This window comes from Phalaenopsis equestris, unplaced genomic scaffold (assembly GCF_001263595.1).
Source record: "Phalaenopsis equestris unplaced genomic scaffold, ASM126359v1 Scaffold000123, whole genome shotgun sequence".
Classification (NCBI taxonomy): domain Eukaryota; kingdom Viridiplantae; phylum Streptophyta; class Magnoliopsida; order Asparagales; family Orchidaceae; genus Phalaenopsis; species Phalaenopsis equestris.
In genome coordinates, this window is record NW_018164565.1 from 1,466,748 (window position 1) to 1,487,317 (window position 20,570).

At 35.2% G+C, this 20,570-nt stretch overlaps 1 protein-coding gene across 1 annotated transcript in view; it reads left to right on the forward strand.

Moving 5' to 3' along the window:
- Positions 1-7,504: 7,504 nt before the first annotated feature.
- The window catches only part of LOC110021160 (T-complex protein 1 subunit alpha), a 50,693-nt gene continuing 37,627 nt past the window's right edge, over positions 7,505-20,570 (forward strand). The window contains exons 1-7 of the mRNA XM_020719543.1: positions 7,505-7,577; positions 7,707-7,771; positions 10,229-10,318; positions 10,433-10,519; positions 10,613-10,672; positions 10,823-10,873; positions 10,961-11,056. Of these exons, the coding sequence (XP_020575202.1) occupies positions 7,505-7,577; positions 7,707-7,771; positions 10,229-10,318; positions 10,433-10,519; positions 10,613-10,672; positions 10,823-10,873; positions 10,961-11,056 (522 nt within the window). The remainder of the gene's footprint in view (positions 7,578-7,706; positions 7,772-10,228; positions 10,319-10,432; positions 10,520-10,612; positions 10,673-10,822; positions 10,874-10,960; positions 11,057-20,570) is intronic.

A 20,570-nucleotide genomic window follows, 5' to 3' on the forward strand; every position in this document is an offset into this window, starting at 1 on the left:
ATTGCATGTAAATCAAATCGCATAGTTCCGAATTCTAACCAAAAGCATAACTGAATATCAACCATCTATGGTGGGGATAAAAAGAAATAGCAAGGAGGGATTCTTCTCTTAATTTCTTAGTCTTACATAAAACAACAAGCTCAAAGAAAAGACATTGAAAAAGTAGCCTAGTCAAACAAAAAATTTAGTGTAGCATTACTAAGCCAACAGTTAATTATATGCATAGAATATCTAAATGATAAAAGTTGGGTTATTTTTTGTTTTAAATAATAATGTGAAATATGGATTAGTTATAAAAATTGCTAAAAAATTTATAAATTTTGTGAAGATCTAATGAATGAGATGCTATAAATTTTAAACAAAATATAATCTTGTTGGATCCTAATTGTCCTTTGTAAACACACCCTAAGAGTATGGAGGTCGAGTGAAGGAGAAGAGAAAGGAGGAGTATAACCTGTCACGAGTTGCCTGTTGAGAGAGTCGGTGAAAGGTTCCTTTATTCATATTTTTTTCTCTTATTTATAGAGTTGTATTCCATATAAATATAGAAATAAGAAAATGGTTATGGAAACTACTACTAATAAAGTCATGTTCACATTAATCATATGGATTTTATATCATATATGTATTACTATTTGAATTTTAGCATGACATTAATTAGTCGGCTGACTTGCTTGAATTCACCGGAACGAAACAACCAGTTGAGTGGCGACCAAGCAATAGATTGGTCGGTCGAGGTGTCTGGTCGAATGCAGATTTCGTTCGGTGTGGTATAGGTAGTCGATCAATCAGTCGCGGTCAAGAATTTTTGTCTGCGCTCGGTCAGTCAGGACTGTGTGTGTGATATGTGGCTTGAACCTCTTGATGCAACGTGTCTGTTGATTCTCAACCGTGCAATAGTGTATGGTAGGACGTCTTGATTATATGGTTGTCATCTAGGTCGTCCAAATGCTTTGAGATTTGTGCAGACAGTTGTGATGTATACATATTAGTTTCCAAAATTTTCTTACTTCTTCAAAGCGACAGAGATGATAAGTATAGGAAAATTATTAATATTCAATGATGCTTAAATCAAAAATTCAATTTAATAATCAACTTCTATTGGATTTTGTGTCCAATATGCTCTATAATTAGAGTCATATGCTTGACATTACATCCATTGTCATTATTTTTCTTTGATCAGCCGATTTGAATTTTCGCTGACGATCTAAGGGATCCTGGCGAAGAAGGGTTCCGAGCTTCGACTCCTACAAAGAGAATCATGGTCTTGAAGGAAAAGTGGTTGAGAATAGAACCTACGTCGACTGATCAAGTCGGCTCATATGGGGACCCTAAGGGGTAGGTGTCGAAAGTTCTTCGTCAAAAGACTGCAATTCCTGAGTCGGGCATGGGTGCGAGCTCCGGGGGCCAGCAGACCCTACTTACTCAAGGCATCGTGAGGGGTGTAGAAAGTCCAGAGGGAACGAAGATTAGTGTCCCTCTCAGCCACTGCTGTCAGAAGGTGAAGGCACCTCACAACAAAGGAAGGGGGGAAGATGTTCGAAGACCATTTCTTCATTGAATCAATTTATGAGTATGCAAAAATATATATATTTTTTTTGTGGCCTTCGTCAATTTTTAACGGTTCCTTGACATTTTTCTTATACAGATGCATTCTCTGAGTCAAAGGGTCATTAGAACGGTGTGAAGTCAAAAGAAATTGTGGAGTTTGCTGCTATAGTGGCCACTGTAGGTTGAGCTTACGGGAGACCTACAAGCAGCCATTTTAGGAGGATATCAGTCGTCCGCTCTTTTACCCACCGTTGAGGTAGCTAGGGGAAAAATAAACATTGACTGACTCCCCTTGGAGTCGTGGGACAGCTGACAGGAGGGTCAAGCCCTCAGTGGTGATGGTCGGTTCATCAGATGGATCGGTCGAAGGCCTATTGTCAATCACCAATGAGAGATCTAAGTCCCTCTAGTGTTCCTAGGCTCGGGTGTGGTAGTCCTGCAAGCAAAGGTTGATGCTCTGTGTGATGGCCTGACTGAGGTGTTGCACAATCTGAGAGTGCTTCAAGGGTCGACCGACCTGTCCAAATTCCACTGCAATGCCGACCAGATGGAACGGCTAAGAATAGGAGGGGTGATGGTCCTCTGAAGGTTGACTTAGAAAGGGTACATCTCACATAAGGCCTTGGAAGACCCGTTCATAAAACATTTTATTTTAAACCTATAAAAATGTTATTTGGAAATGAAAAATACATTTGAATAAATTTAAAAAAGACGTTTGGTATGTTACACATCCTTGGGTGACGTTTTGTTTTTCGAGTCCGCCTTAAAAATAGGGTGTGAGACTGTTGTTTCTTACTTCACGCATTCCAATTTTTGCATTTGAGCTTTTAGGTTTTCTTCTTTTTTCATCTCGCCCTTTCACCACCTTTTATTTTCCTTAATGGCCCAAAATGCTCTCCGTGAAGGGTATTAACCCTTTGTTCTTAACAGAGAACGAAGTGAATGAGTTGCAAATGAGGTATGTTATGCAGGAAAACATCACCCTTCAGAAGTTGTTGGGGTTGACATAGATGATGGAACTTCTCGGTAAGGATCTAGTTTAATACCAATACCAGTTCAAATATGGCCTCTGGTTGCCTCTGTGCACTGAGCTTCGGAGTGTCATTAACACATGTGGGGTTATTCCTACGGAAGTGATGTCGAACTCTATTGCTGCGATAATGTCATTCATTCTTTTCCGTCTTTGGGAGAGCATCTCATGTAATATCGACCTTTTTAAATATTTTTCTCATTTAAGGTAGATAGGGAGGGGCTTTACAATGTTCTCGACGATAAAGGAGCTCCACTTGGTAAGGGTGGAGAGAAAATTTAAGGAATGGAAGAAGTTATTGATTTGTTCTTCCTCTGATAATTAGGGGATTCAATATAAGTCAACATGATGTTTCAACCTAAAGTCTCTTTGGGAGAGCATATACGTCGTCAGGGAGATGCTAACCAATCCTTATTTGTCGGTCCCACAATATACTGTAGAGGTGACGGTTACTCGTGTGTTGGCGAGTGAGATGACGAAAGCGTTGTGGCATGGTTTGAATTTTGTTGAAGGTGTTTGAATGAGGGAGGCGAATGAAAAACTGACTACTAAACGCCAGAAGCAGGAAGATCCCTTAGAGTCATGTAATATTGTATGAGATGAGGATATGCTTCTATAAAATGTGGCTACAAAATACCTTGTCTCTGTGTCTGCTCATAGTGTTGTTATTCAAGATTAGGTTACTGGAAGGTTCACTTCTTTCCCTCTAAAACATTATTCTCACTCTGTTAATATTGGGGGAGGTAACGAGGGAGACTTCCAGAGGGACCCAGGACAGAGCGGTGACTGTAGCTCCCTCTTCGTCTATGGTGGGCATGTGTCTAGTACGACACCGACCGTTGTTGTTCTGTCAGATATTCGTGCCAATGATTCTTCCTTCATTTCTCTATCTAATATGGACATGGCAAGTCAGGTCGTCCCCTCTTCTTTTCTAATTCTTCATCGGGGAAGCCGACTTCATCTTCTGAGAGCAAGCCTCTGCCCTCACGAGAGGGATCGGGGGTACGTTGGATATGAAAGGAGGTGGTGGAGGAAACCCCCCACCCCCCCTCCAATGAATATAAAGAGAGGGTTCGTGTGCAATCTCATGCCCGATAGTGTCTGACGGATCGGGGGTACGTTGGCGATGAAAGGAGGCAGTGGAGGAAGCCCCCCACCCCCTCCAATGAAAATAAAGAGGGGTCCATGTGCAATCTCACTCCCGAGAGTGTCAGACGAATAAGGGAGGATGCCAACAAGCAATTTGGTCAGCTGAGTCGATCATTTGATTGGTACCAACAGACGAATGTCAACAAAGAACTACCTCTGACTTTGTTGAATCTGCTGTGGTCTAGACGGCTTGGTCGCGCTATGGGGGACTTCAGTTGCATAAAGCTTCTCCAGAACGTGGGCTTGTGGTGGTTAATAACGACATAGAGTGCCCAGGTTGAGTAGTTTATGGAGGAAAGTTAGAAAAAGGAAGCTTCACTTAAGTTGGATCTAAGAAGAGCTCACAATGATCAAGACCTTCTAAAGCTAATGTTCGATGAGTCCATGAGGTCCAACAAAGAATCCTTTGGTGTTATAGTGGTTCTGGAGAAGGAAAATGCTGAGCTAAAAGAGAATGTCACTTCAGTTGCATAAAGCTTCTCTAGAACGTGGGCTTGTGGTGGTTAATAATGACATAGAGTGCCCAAGTTTAGTAGTTTATGGAGGAAAGTTAGAAAAAGGAAGCTTCACTTAAGTTGGATCTAAGAAGAGCTCACAATGATCAAGACCTTCTAAAGCTAATGTTCGATGAGTCCATGAGGTCCAACAAAGAATCCTTTGGTGTTATAGTGGTTCTGGAGAAGGAAAATGCTCAGCTAAAAGAGAATGTCACTTCGTTAGTCTCCAGAGAGCAATATGGTGATGGTCAGGTGGAGTACTTTGAACTTGGGGTGGACTATATCATTCAACTATTTGTTCTTTGTGGCTTGTTTGACCTTAATTATTCCAATAAGAGTGAAAAGACTTAGAATATTTTCTTTACATTCACGAAAAAACTTTTTTTTCTTGCAGTTATTTTATTTTCTTGTGGTTTGTGAAGCTTTTTATTTTACTTGGGACATTGAACCCCTTTAGAGAGAATTGTTATGGGGTAGGCCCAAGGATTTCGAGAAATCAATTTAAATTGAAGTGTTCCAGTCGGTTAACTCTTATTTCCCCCATGTATGTGGACAACATGTCACTTTTTAAGTGGATATAACCCCGATTATCCTCTTCTCCCGACACAGATCTTGTCACTAACAGTGAGAGAGTCATCCTTAGATGACCTATTATTTGATTTCCCCGTCGCTCGCGACCAGAAGGTAATTTAAGTTTCCAAACCAATTGTCTCCCCCTTGGGGTGACTGATAAGCAGATTGATTTCTTTTGAATCACTAAGTCTCATGATAATATTCGTTCTTGTTTTTATTTGTAGCACATTTGAGAGCTAATAAACTTCAAGTTTTAGAAAATTTTTCATCCCCCCAAACTTAAATTTTTAATAAAATAAAACATTTTAGCATCATATGCATATACAAACATGAATGAAAACTAAAAATAATATGCTTGCATAAATATTTACAACCTAAGTACACAAGTACAAAAATAAAAAAACAGGAGTAAAAATTAATTTAACAAATTTTACTTTACTTAACATATAGAGATTCATTAGACTTCTATGCAACGAAGAATAACATAAAAACAAACAAACACACTAACAGACATTCACAACTACAACATAAAGAAAATATTTGACAGTAAATTGAAAATTTTAAACTTGATGTTCTTAACTAAAAGTTAGTAATATTCTAAACCTTTATAAGATTTAAGATTAAGTTCAACACAAACTAACTAAATACACTAAACAACACAATTAACACAATTACTACCACAAAAACAAAATATAATTATTCACAAGAACATAAATACATCACAACAGTGTATAACAAAACAAAACACAAATAAAATTAATAACCTCAACAGGGACAATTGAAAACTAAACAACAATACAATATAACTGTACCACACAAAGTTCACAACAAAACAACTAAACTATAGAACTCAGTCTAATCATCCTCATCCTCATCAGCATCACTATTGTCACTATGCCAAACAACTGTAGGCTCATTTGATAGATATTTTGGATATGGAGGGAAAACTACACTCTGGTCACCTCTCAGAAGGTTTTCCATAAATGAGTGGAATTTCTCCTCATATATCCATCTATATGATCTGCAAAATTTTCTAAATTCAAAACCTTATCAGAAGTATAGTTAATGTTGTCCAATATCCTCTGCAATAATTGTGACTATGAATCATATCCAAAAGTCTGACCTTGCGATGTCGAAGAACGTGAGGTAGAAGCACGAGATGCAGAGGCACCTGAACTGTTAGAAAATCCACCTCTTCAGCCAAAAATCGAATGATGTGAATAAGATTTCACATTAACACTTGTAATGGACTTGAGCGAATGTAGTATCTCTTCCCAACTATCAAATCTTACACCCGCCTGCTCGCATAATGAAAAGATCAAGGATGCGAATTTCAAACCTGCAGTAGTAACCGCGACAACAAAACTAGTGATAATATCATAAATCAAAGCTCCAATATCAATGAGCTTGAACTGCTGAATGCAATAGTTTAAGACAGCTCTATCTTGGGTCACTTCATTGAGGTGGTTTGTTGGCAGCAGACGAGCATAAATAAAGTTGTGTCACGCTTTCGATGTGGTATCCAACTTTGACGTGGGGAAGTTGACTCTTCTTTTATTAGTAATATTCCACAATCCTCTTCCTCCAGTCAACCATGATATAATCTCGTCCAAATCCTCCTAAGTCAGACTATTGTTTGAATAAAAATATAATGTACAAGGGTGCAATTGATAGAACAGATTTATTACGTCCAGGAAGAAAGGTACTTGTCTTCCTCGCCATGACTCCATCATCTTCAACTTTAGGAAGATTCGCATTGAACTCCCGAACAACAAAAATAACGACTACAGCAGAAAAACAACAAGAACACTCCAACTGCCGGTGAACAATCAAACATTCTACTACTTCACCTGGACTCTTAAAACATCATTCAGGGAGATTTGCAATACACTTCAGTTTTTTATGTAGCAAGATCTTTTTCTGTTATTCTGTTATAATTATTCTGAAAGCTGTAATTAATTGTACTTATAAAAAGACAAAATAATATTATTCATCATAAACAAACACATCACAGTAAATTTCTCAAGGAGACTCTTGCCTTTCTATCAACAACTTTTTGACTGCTTTGGAGAAGCTGCTCTCTAAGATAAGGAAAAAATTTGCGTACATAAGACGTACGCAGAGTTGCGTACGTTTGTAACCTGCAAATAAGTTACATGAAGGATTTTAGGAGGTTATAATCGCGTTATACCCCCTGTAACCTACCTGTACCTTCTAGTAAGTTTTACGCTTATGTTTTGATATACAGGTAGGTTACAGAGAGATTACATGAGGTATAACGCGGTTATAACCTCCTGAAATCTTCCCTGTAACCTGTTTGCAAGTTACAGACGCACACAACTCTGCGTACGTCTTATGTACGCAATTTTTTTCCCCAATTTAAACATGGGCCGCTTCAAATGCACCTTAAGTTGCACAAATTTTTACATACTATGTTCTTTCTTTCATTAAACATTTGTTTATATATTTTAAAAAATGCGTCCAAGTGTATAATATTCCAGCAAATCAGCTTAGGGTTCCGATTGGTCCAGACGAAGAACCGGCCACAGCAACCCGGCCAGATACCTCGGTTAACCTAGAGGCTTCGTACACATTCATTTCATATTAACCTTTCCTATCTCCCATTTCAATCTCCCATATAAAGGGTCATCACCTACTAGGGTTTCCTTAACGGCAAGGCCATTGCCTGATCTCACCGCCACTAATGGCGATCATAGCTCAGACGCCGGACATTCTCGGTGAGCGCCAGTCGGGTCAAGATGTTCGAACTCAAAACGGTATTATTCTCTGAACTCTTAATCCTTCATTTATATCACAGAATGGCATGATTTATGCTTAGACGTATCTTGCTTTTTCTTCTCTTACCTGATTACGTTTTCTGCTATTTGTTTCTATCGCTGAACAAGTGGTCGCGTGCCAAGCGGTTGCCAACATTGTCAAGTCGTCACTCGGTCCTGTTGGGCTCGACAAGGTAGGATTTGGATATGTGATTCAGTTTCTTCTTTGATATTCGTTTTGGAGAAGCTTAAGCTTCCTTCTATTGGTCACTAGTCAGTCGTCGCTTGCTTTGTTTTATTTTGGGTTTTGTTCATTTGTCTTGATTTTGGTGAAATACTCATTCCATAAACGTTGATGGGTTTTCTGTAGTAAGTTACATGTTTCTGTCATCTGCAAAGCATTTTTTTTCAGGTGCTAACTTGTGTTTTGAGTGCATTATATTCTTCTTTTAAGCAGAACGTTGAACTTTACCATAACAGTTTAAAGTTTTTTCTCATCTTAGTGAGCGCCTTTCATTGGGTGCATTTTTACTTATTCAATTTATTGTTGGTGTATAGCTTTGGTTTCTTTTTCTTACCTGACAAACTTGATTGATCTACCATGTAACCCTGTAACTCATCATAAGTTATCATCATCATCATCATTATCATTAATATTAGTTTAAAGTTGTGCAAAAATATGCTTTCTTGACAATTTTTATTTAAAACATTGCAAATTTATCTGGTAACATGAGCTTTATATCTGTCCCGACTTGTTATTAATGATGTGAAACTCGTAGATGCTAGTTGATGACATTAGTGACTTGACTACGTTGGTCGTATGGCTTACTTTGATTTAAGGCTATAATCGAGCCGAATCGAGTCGAGTATGTCATGGATTGGATTTGTCTTGGTTGAATTAGAAGTTGTTCATGTTCAGTGAGCTTGAGCCAAGCCTTCAAATAAATATTCATAGTTGGCATACAACAACAACAAACCCTTAATCTCACTACGTAGGGTCGGCTACATGAATCCTTTTTCTCCATTGCATCCTATTAAGTGTCATATTTTCATTTAGTTCTAATAAATTAATATCCTTTTTTATATAATAGGCCCACGTCTTCTTAGGTCTACCTCTGCCTTTCTTAACATAAGTCGAATCTAAAACATCCACTCTCTTAATCGGATCATCAAATGTTCGACGCTTAATGTGACTAAACCATCTAAGAAGACTCTCTCTAATTTCTTCCGTCACTGGAGCAACACCAACCCTATCACAAATATATTCATTTCTCATTTGTCTCTAAGTGCAAAGCCACTCACCCACCTAATCATTCTCATCTCGGTAACACTCAACTTAGTATTATGCTTCTCTTTTAAAGGCCAACTTTCAGCGCCATAGAGTATTGTAGGCCGGCCTCACCACCATCTTATAAAATTTTTCTTTCAGTCTAAGCGGTGCTTTTCTATCACACAAAAGGCCCAAAGCATTCCTCCACTTCAACCAACCAACTTGAATTCTACTATTAACATCCTCATCTATATCACCATCACTTTGAACAACAGACCCGAGATATTTAAATCGTTCACATCTTTTAATAATTTGATCACCCAAAGTTACACTTATGTCAGTAGAGCTACTATTGCTAAAATTACATTCCATGTATTCAGTTTTAGTTCTACTCAAATGAAGACCTTTAGATTCCAATGTGGATCTCCATAATTCAAGTATTTCCTGGGCTTTTTCTCTCGTCTTATCCACAATAAGGTTATCCTCAACAAAAATTTAAAGCGTGCATAAATTATTTATGATCATACTTCATTTGTACTTGGCTTGCTTGTATTAATTGAATAATCTAAAACTTTGAATGAGTATTTAAAGTTTCATATAAAATGAAAAAGTTGATCTGTATTTGATTTTTCATATAAAGTTAATAAACATGTTAAAAAATTATATGAGTGTTTGATTTTTTATATAAATTTATTGACAATTAATTTTATAAATCTAAATCAATAAGCAATTGAATGAATTTCAAATTAAGTAGTTTATATCAAATAAATAAAATAATATATAAATTTCAGATAAATTTTCTTACAATAAAATAACGTAAATAAATTTTTACAAACTAGTTCATTTAAATAAAAAAAGGAAGAAAAAATTATATTAAATTTACATGCAATTTAATGCTGAATATATAATCAATCAAGTTCTAATTAATCAATTTTTTATTTACATGATATATTTTATAAGTATAGAGCATGTAACAAATTATATGTTGAAAAATAAATAAATTTCTTCGTGAACATTAAAGAACGAGTTAGACTGTGTTCAAATTTGATTCATTTAACATACATTTTTTTAAAAAAATGTTAAAACTCGTTCATTTACTAATATGAACAAACATGATTGAGTATTAATAACATCGAGTTTGATAATTTCATCAAATGGATTGGTTCATCTGCAACCCTACTTTGGTTTCTTTTTCTTTTACCAGACAAACTTGGTTGATCTGTAATGTAACATGCAACATGTTATTAAGTTCTTTTTTTTCATTGGCCGTGTTTATAAACTAGTTTTCTGAGTATATTTGTTGAAAGCATTGCAAATTAATTTGGTAGAATAAGGATTGTCTCTTGGAACGTAACTTTTTATTAACTGATGAACCTCATAGATGCTAGTTGATGACATTGGTGATGTGACTATTACTAATGATGGGGCTACAATTCTCAAGATGCTAGAAGTGGAGCATCCAGCTGCCAAGGTAATCAATCGTTAGATAATTTCTTGCAGTTTTTTTGTATATGTGTGTAATCTATTCTGATTAAATATTTAAATATACATTAAAATTTGTTTTTGTAACTTTTGAAAAGTTTAGGTTCTTGTAGAATTAGCCGAGCTTCAGGATCGTGAAGTTGGAGATGGGACAACTTCCGTTGTTATTGTAGCTGCGGAGTTGCTTAAGGTGAATTTGTTGAAGTTTTGTTAATTTTATGCTCCTTGCAAATTGTCTTTTATATTTTTAACATTTGGCAAAATTGGTACTTTTTTGTTGCAGAGAGCAAATGATCTTGTTAGGAATAAGATTCATCCAACGTCAATAATAAGTGGATACAGAGTAAGATTTTAAACTGCTTTTTATTGATGGATATGGCGATTGATCAAATTTTCTCTTTGGATACTCTTTTTTGTGCCCTTTGGCTTCCAAATGTGAATAAAATAGACTTGTGATGTGCATGACATTCTTTTTGTCTATTGTGCTGATCAGCTAGCAATGAGGGAAGCATGCAAGTATGTTGATGAAAAACTTGCTGTCAAGGTATGTTCTATAATGGTTACATTGTTAACATTTATGTTTCTTTTTGCTCAATATTGATTTGTCATGGACTTAAATATTTCTCCTCAGGTTGAAAAGCTTGGAAAAGACTCTCTTATTAACTGTGCCAAAACCAGCATGTCTTCAAAGCTTATTGGCACTGATAGTGATTTCTTTGCAAATTTGGTTAGAAAGCACAATTTTTGCATTTAAATTCATATTCTATGTTACCTTAACCAAATTGAAATCAACTTTTTTATGTAATATCCAAAGCCGCTCAGATATCTAATTCTATTGTTGCGATATAATATTTTGGTTCATTTCTGCAGTATGTATAGCAATGATTACTTTCTCGAGTGGTTTTCAAAACCAATATACATTAATTTCATATTTGACTATTTTCACATTTGCTTCTGAATACTTTCTCGAGTATTTTGAAAACCATTATGCGTTTGTTTCACATTCATCTAATTTCTAACTTTTTTCCCTCTTTGGATATGATTGCTCTCTGTTAATTTTTGAGTAATCTAATTTTTTTTTCTATGCTTGGAGGATCATACAATGCTCATATCGGAGAACATCTATGTGTTGCCTTTGTTTTAATTAAATGCTAATAAGGTCAAATCACCTTTGTCGTACCTTAGCTGATTTTTATGACCATTTATATGTCTCCATGGGAAACTTGCAGTTTGGGACAGCATGCAATTTACATATAATCAAGGCCTTTATTCTAGAATGAAAGAAAATGGCTAATAAATGTTTTCTTAATTTAGTGAAATGCTTCATAAGAAAATTGAATTATATATACCTGGTTTTTATGATCATATATATATATATATATTGCCATGGGAGATTGCCATGGGAGACATGCATGCATTTTGTGAGAACATACAATTGACATATAATCAAGGCCCCCTATTCTAGAATGAAATAGAACGGCTAATAATTGTTTTCTTAATTTGTTCAAATATTCTTTTCACAATAAAATTGAATTATGCATATCACATCATTAATCAAGAGTATTTTTTGGAAGTTGTTGGAGGGAGAATCTCTTTTGATACTACTATCTTGGAAACATAGGTTAGAGAAGGAGATTTATTATTCTCTTCATGTTTCTGAGGTCTTAGACATTGAATATCTAGGAATATTGGGCCTTAATAGAGACATGATATGATGTGGGCATCAGTTTTAGCTAATCTCAAGAAAGTTGGGCACATGCATTCATTGGTGATTTATACAATAAAAAAATATTTATTTTACTGTTTTTTACTTTCTATATGATTAGTATAGCACTTATGTATTCAAGCTATGTCTATTGTAGCAAACATGCCTTTCTTTAGTTAAGAATAATTTGTAAAATAATTATTCAATTTATAGAATAATGATAAAATAAAAAATAAGTTGATATTTCATTTGAATTAAATTATACTCATATATGCATGTTAAAAAGAATACAAACTAACCTGTGAAGTGACTTGTGAACCACTTGGATGGAACTTGATCCTTTGATCTATTTTAGGAAGAAATCATGGCTCTCGGCAAGCTTGAAAGCTTATATCCATGCACACTCCATCATATCTATAGGAGAAGATTGATTTTGACACATGCACATTTTCTAATGTATCTAGAATAACGAAACTTTCTTGATTGAAAAAATGTTAAATGTACAAAAAGGTATAGGGATAACAAGTTGCTACCCTTCTTTTTGGGTAAAGACAAAAGATACAAATATAATGATTGTTGGAAACAAAAGGGAAGCAAGGATAGATGGATAGGGGATAAGTATGTTAGAGAGATGCAGCTATGAGATGAAGAGATATATGTAGAGGGATCCCATTGAAAAAAAAAGAGCTGTTGGCTTGAAAGAAGGAAGGAAAACACATGTTGGTGGGGTTTGGTGGAGCTTTCCTTCAAAAGAATGATAGAAGGCTGAATACATACTTTTGCAAATTTATATTTGTGGTTTGAGGTGTAATGGCTAATAGTATCACGGGCTATGAAGGAATATCTTTGTTGTTGTGGAATAGCGAAGTGGAATCATCTCTAGTATGTAAGTATTTTCCTGTTTAAAGCTCACAAACGAGGGAATTGATTTATCCTAAAAAAATTATTGTTTTCAAATTAATCTTGATCATTGGATCAATAGCATCTAGATTTTTACTTCAGGGATCTCCATGTGATGACCATAGAGTAAAGCAATGTCTCTTTTGAATTTACACTGTCAGTTTAGTTAAAGAGTTTGATGATCATTAGGGCCATCACTAATCTATAATTTCTATCTGAATCCAACCATCCAAATCACATAATCCTTAAAATCAATTTCAGTGATATCTTACAACCTACTTGCATACTAGAATCATCGCTAGTATGTAAGCAGTGTATTTCGATCTACTTATAAACTAGAATCATCGCAAGTATGCAAGGAAAACAAAAATGAGCTGTTAGCCTAAAAGATGAATGGAAAACACATGTTGGTGGGGTTGGGTAGTGCTTTCCTTCAAAGGAATGATAGAAGGTTGAATACATGCTTTTGCAAATTTATATTTGTGGTTGAGGTGTAACGGCTAATAGTTTCACGGGCAATGATGGAACATCTTTGTTTTGTTGTGGAGTACCAAAGTAGAATCATCTTTAGAGTGCAAGTAGTGACTTGTTTAAAGCTCACAAATTGGGGGAATTGATTTATCATAAAATATTATTTTTTTCAAATTAATCTTGATCATTGGATCAAGAAAATTTAGATTTGTACTTCAGTGATCTCCATATAATGACGATAGAATAAAACAATGCCTCTTTTGAATCTACGTTGTCAATTTACTGTAAGAGTTTGGTGATCATGATAGTCATTACTAATCTACGATTTCTTTCTGGGTCTAACCATCCAAATCATATAATCCCTAACATCAATTTCATAGATATCTTACAACCTACTTACATACTTGAATCATCGCTAGTATGTAATTAGTGTCTTTGTAATCTTCTTATACACTAGAATCATCGCTAGTATGCAAATAGTGTCTTGTTAAAATCTCACAAATAGGGGCAATTGATTTATCCTTTTTTTTGCAAATTAATCCTGATCATTGAATCAAGAGCATCTTGATTTGTGCTTCAATGATCTCCATGCAACAATGATAGAATAAAACCATGCCTTTTTTGATACTACATCGTCAATTTACTGTAAGAGTCTTGGTGATCATTGGAGTCAACACTAATCTATGATTTCCATATTGATCCAAATTCAATAATCTCCAGCGTCAATTTCAAAGCTATCTAACAACCCACATCTAATCTCCATTAATATTTATCTTGAAACCCAAATGCTCCATCCCTCCAACCGTTACCCTAAGGTTTTGGTCTAGTTATAATGTTGAAGGCGAGACATTTTGATGCTTGGTCCTTCTATCGATCAAAGCCAAAACAACTCTTAGCTAGGGGCTTCTCTTCCCGACATGGATTTTACAGACAAAGTGCCTTTTTCGTCCGCCATCCACCTTGCCTATGTAAAGTACCTTTCTCTCAAATATGTAAATATTCACATGTTGGAAGTTAAAGATTCATTCCAAAAACTTTTCATCATTTAGAAAAGGCTAATTTGAGCTTTTATTTCATTCAAACTTGCTTAAACACATCTGAACTTTTTCGTAGGGAAACTTTTTTTTAAATCCCGGTAGATCAACATTTTCTAGGGCTGCATGAGGTGGAAGTGCGTTTTTTCTTTGAATGATATAACACACTAAGAAGCTATTTATACCTCAAATTATTTAAAAATGCACGGACTTTAGGTACTATTGTTCAAGTTGATGGTTCAGGTAAAAAATTGTTGAAAAATCTCGAAAATATTAGGATCATATTCCATATTTGTTATACTCTATATTTAGAGGGTTATAAATCGTAGAAATCACTATTTATTTTCTCTTTAATTAGGGAGATTAGCTGTCTCTTATATTTGTTATTATTCCTTTCATTGTCTACTGTATCCTGCTTTTATTGCTTTCCTTACCAATAAATCCTGTAATGAGTATTTATACCCCTCTTTGCATCAATAAGAATAGACCCTCTTATATTTCTTCATGGTATCAGAGAGTCTGATTCGCAGGGGCATCTTCCACCGAGCAAGATCGCTAAACCCTAGAGCTTGCGGCGGCGATCGATATAACTAGCAGTCGGGACCGTGATCGGCGCAGAGACCCGTAACTCGGCCTTTTCCTTCTTCTTCTTCATCGTCGCGAAGCAACTGTGATCAGAGCTCGCTTGGAAGGCAACGAGAGGATCACGTCTCGCTGGCAAGGATCGCGCGCGTGGTCCTTTCGGCGGCTAAGGTGGTAATCTTTTGCTTCGGCGGGCGAATCTCGGGATTCTGCTGCACTCTCCATTCTTCATCTCTAAAATGTCTGAAGTCACATCTAGGACAAGTTAGTCTCTTCAGTCATCTCAATCTGAACCTCAAAGAAATACATCTGAAAACCATCCTATTTAGATCACTACAATTCGTTTAAATTGTGATAATTTTCTTCGATAGTCACAATTTGTTCGTATTTATCTCCGACGAAGAGGAAAGATTGACTACATCACAGGTGATACTAAGCAGTCTGACGTGAATAATATAACTTATGCCATTTGGGATGCAAAAAACTCAATAGTAATGACATGGTCAATTCCATGACTGAAGAGATACGTGCAAATTATCTGTGTTACTCTACAATCAATGAATTATGGGACAATGTTTCAAAAATGTACTCTGATATTGAAAATCAATCCCAAGTTTATGAGTTGACTCTATGACTTGAAAAAATTTGCTAAGGTGAGGATTTTGTGACAAAATATTTCAATTCTCTTAAGCAGATTTGGTAGGACCTGGATTTATTCAATGATCATGAGTGAAAATCAAACGATGACTGCAACCAATACAAGAAGATAGTGGATACTGGCCGAAGATTCAAATTTATTGCAGGTCTAAACGTTGAATATGATGAGATCCGTGACCGAATAATTGGAAGAAATCCCTTGCCTCTAATTGGTAAAGTTTTTGTGGAGGTAAGGAGAGAAGGGAGTCGGAGACATGTGATGTTGAGGAAGAAGACTGCAGGTTCAACTGTGTCCGTGGAAGGATCAACGCTTGCTACTTCTAAAGCTCAAGTAAGCATGAATGCTTCTCACAACTAGCGTGTAGAAGAAAACAACCTGCAATGTGACTACTTTGGAAAACCACGCCATACTCGCGAAAAATGCTGGAAGTTGCATGGTAAACCATCTAATGGTAAGGGGAAAAAATCTGGTGAACATAGCACACCAACAAAAAATGAGACTGAGTCATCCCAAATTAGTAAAGAAAAATTAAGTCATCTTCTTAAACTGTTGAAATCTTGTTCATCATCTAATGCTTCTATTGGTTCTATAGCACAAACATGTAGTAATCATTTGGCTTTATCTGTTCTAGGAAGTACCACACCTTGATTCAGGAGCATATGATCATATGACAAACTGTTCTCAATTATTTGATTCGTATTATCCATGTTCCGGTTTCGAAAAAATTAGAATAGCTGATGACATTTTTTCACCTATTACAGGAAAATGAAATATTAAAATTTCAGAAAAAATCTCTTTGAAATCTGTCTTACATGTTTCAAAACTTACATTTATTCTTCTTTCTATTAGCAAATTGTCTAAATATTCTGATTATTCAATTTTTTTTCCTTCCAATTGTGTTTTTCATGACCGAAACTCGAGGAAGATAATTGAGACTGCTAGAGAAATAATTGGGTTGTACTACTATGATGGAACTGATTCTGCGAATAAAACAGCTCATGGATTAGGTAGTACAAGTTCAAACTTTGACTATGATCAAGTTATGTTATGACATTGAAGATTAGGACATTCTAGCTTTTCATGTCTCAAATTTTTATTTCATAAATTATTTAAAAGTATTGATTGTTCAAAACTTCATTGTGAAGCGTGTAATTTATCTAAAAGTCATCGTGTCTCGTTTCCAATTAAAATATATTCTGCTTCAAAACCCTTTTATTTATTGCATAGTGATGTTTGGGGTCCATCCAAAGTTAACACACATTCTAAAAAAAATGATTTGTAACATTTATTGATGATCGCACACGAATTTGCTGGGTTTATTTTTTGAAAAAGAAATCTGAGGTTGAACAACGATTTAAAGATTTTTTCCACGAGATTGAAAATTAATTTCAAACAAAAATTGACATTCTAAGAACGAATAATGAAATTGAATATTTCAACAAATATTTGAGAACATTTATTTTGGAAAAAAAAAATTCTGCATCAATCTACTTATCGTGACACACCACAATAAAATGGTATTGCTGAAAGGAAAAATAGACATTTACTTGAAATTACTCGGACACTTATGTTTTCCATGAATGTTCTTAAATACTTTGGGGTAATGCACTTCTTATCTCATGTTATTTAATAAACAGCATGTCATCTCGAGTTATGAAATTTAAAACACCTTTGCAAGTTTTGAAAATTATTTTTCCACGTTTAAAATAACATCTGATCTCCTTTTAAAGGTTTTTGGATGTGTTTGCTATGTGCATGTCCCAAATGTATTTCGCTCAAAACTTGATCCCAAAGCTGAAAAATGTGTTTTTATTGGGTATGCTTCCAATAAACGTGATATAAATACTTTAATCCTGTCAAAAATAATTTTTTTGAGAGCATGGATGTCAAGTTTGTCCATGATCACTCTTTTTTTTTTTCAAAATAGTTTTATTCATGGGGAGAATTTAGTTGAAAAAAATAACTTTTGGGATACTTTACCTATTTCTTTAAGTAATTTTGATATGGAAACTAGGGTTAGCGCTATTAATCTTATTTTACAGATATTACCTTATCAAAGATGGGGAGAAGTAATTCCAACAAGTCAATATCGAGTGGATCATAATCCTCAACATGAGCTACAAGTTTATACTAGGAAGAAATTTCATAAAGTTACTGCAACCCTAGTTATTCCCTCAGCAGATGTTCAATCACTTTTGCCGAATAATGACCTTACAACTCATTGTAACCTTCCCCCTACTTCCACTCCTTTTGATCTTGATTCTTCCAATTGGTTTCAGAAAAGAATCCTGAACAGACACGAAATATCCTAGCACACAATACTTGTCATATGAAAAATTATAAAAAAATCATAGAGCATTTGTGTCTAGGATTTCTAATATGCTTGTTCCAAGAATTGTTCAGATAGCATTAAATGAACCGAGTTGGAGATTAGTTGTGATGGAAGAAATAAATGCTCTTAAAAGAAATAACACTTGGACAGTTATTGATCTACCTAAAGACAAAAAGACTGTTGGGTGCAAATGGGTGTTCACGGTGAAGTTTAAAGCTGATGGAAGTGTGGAGAGATACAAAGCGAGACTAGTAGCAAAATGATTTACTCAAACTCATGGTATTGATTACCAAGAGACGTTTGCTCCTGTTGCTATTAGAACTCTATTAGAGTACTTCTTTCTCTTGCAATTAAATTCAACTGGCCACTTCATCAATTTGATGTAAAAAATGCGTTTTTAAATGGGGAATTGCGAGAAGAAGTATATTTGAACCTGCCACCCGGATTTGAAGAAAAATTTGGAAAATGTAAAGTGTGCAAATTAAAAAAATCTCTGTATGGGTTAAAATAGTCTCCTAGAGCTTGGTTTGAGTGTCTTGGTGATGTTATCAAGAGACATGGATTCTCTCAAATCCAAGCTGATCACACTATCTTTTTCAAACATTCCATCAATGGTAAATAGCCATTGTGATTGTATATGTAGATGCATAATCATGACAGGGGATGGTCCTCTGGAGATTAGCAACTTGAAGAAGAAATTTGAAACCGAATTTGATATTAAGCACTTAGGAAAGCTGAAATATTTTTTTGGAATGAAGTTTGAAAGATCCAAGGAGGGAATTTTTGTCAATCAACACAAGTATATCCTTGATTTACTCAAAGAAATAGGAATGACATGTTGCAAGGCAGCAAATACGTCAATTGAACCTAATCTAAAGTTGAAAACTACTGTAGCTAATGAGGTAATGGATAAAGCACACTATCAAAGATTGGTAGGGCGACTAATCTATTTGGCTCACACTCGACCTGACATAGCCTTTGCAGTGAGTGTTGTGAGTCAATTCATGCATTCACTGAACCTACTCACTTCGAAGTTGCATTCAGAATTTTGAGATACCTCAAAAGAACTCATGGAAAATGACTTTTGTTCAAAAAGGGAGAACATCTTCCAATAGAGGCCTACACAGATGGAGATTGGGCAAGAGATGTAAAAATAGAAGATCCATATCAGGTTATTGTACATTTGTAGGCGGAAATCTGGTTACTTGGAAAAGTAAAAAACATGGTATGGTGGCAAGAAGTAGTGCTGAAGTAGAATTTCGCTTGGTGGCACATGGACTCTGTGAAGTATTATGGATAAAAACACTCATGGAAGAGTTAAAGATTCCTATACTAGCACTTATTAAAGTTTACTGTGACAACATGACTGCAATCTCTATAGTTCATAATCCAGTTCTACATGACAGAACAAAACATGTAGAAGTTGACAAACATTTCATCAAGGAGAAGATAGATAGTGGTGATATATATGTCCTACATACCCACTGCTAGCCAAATAATGGATATACTATCAAAAGGCCTTTCCAAAGTGCAACACGAGAATCTTGTTAGCAAGCTTGCCATGAGTGACATCTTCATGCCAGTTTGAGAGGGAGTGTTGAAAGATCTCAAAAATATTAGGATTATATTCCATATTTGTTATACTCTATATTTAGAGGGTTATGAATTGTATGAGTGATCTTAGGAATCACTATTTATTTTCTTCTTAATTAGGGAGATTAGCTGCCTCTTATATTTGTTATTATTCCTTTCCTTATCTGCTGTATTATGCTTTTTTTGTTTTTCTTACCAGTAAATCCTGTAATGGGTACCCCTCTTTGCATCAATAAGAATAAACCCTCTTATATTTTTTCAAAAATCCTTAACTATTTGTTAAGTTTACTCAGACATAGAATATTACTTTGAATCTACCAAGTGAGATGAGATCTTGAATTAATTTTTAGGATTAAATGAATTGTATTGAGATCTTGGATGATGTACTTTGATATCATTTATTCTAACAATTCTGCAATCTTAGCGTAGAAATTTATTGTTTTTGGCCAACCAAAAATTGTTTAATAGGGCTATAAAGGAGTTGAGCCTGATTAATTTCAGGAGTTCCAAGGCTCATATTTGATTTTAGCCGAGTTTCCTCATAACTTTGAAGGTTTTTTTATTTGCTTGATTTATCCATGTCGACAATCTTTTGAATATTTGGTAGGATTATATGTGGAATTATGCTCATTATTATTTACGTTATTCTATTTATTACTTGATATATTTTGTCATGGTATAAAAAGGGTAATTCCTTAATTATAGGTATTTATGTTTATTCCATAATTATAGGAATTACTTAATTGTAGGAAGATTTCTTTCCTCCTTTTATCTCTTGTACTCGCCTATTTATAGGTGATTTATCTATGTATTCAGTAAGGAAAAAGGTTATTCTAAATTTACATGATATCAGAGCCATCAAAGAAAACCTCTCCCGCTCGGCTCTATCAGGGCCTTCTCCCGCGATCTCCTTGACCGAGAGCTGCCCTGATTTATCGTCTGCATCCGAGCGCCGCTCCCTCCCCT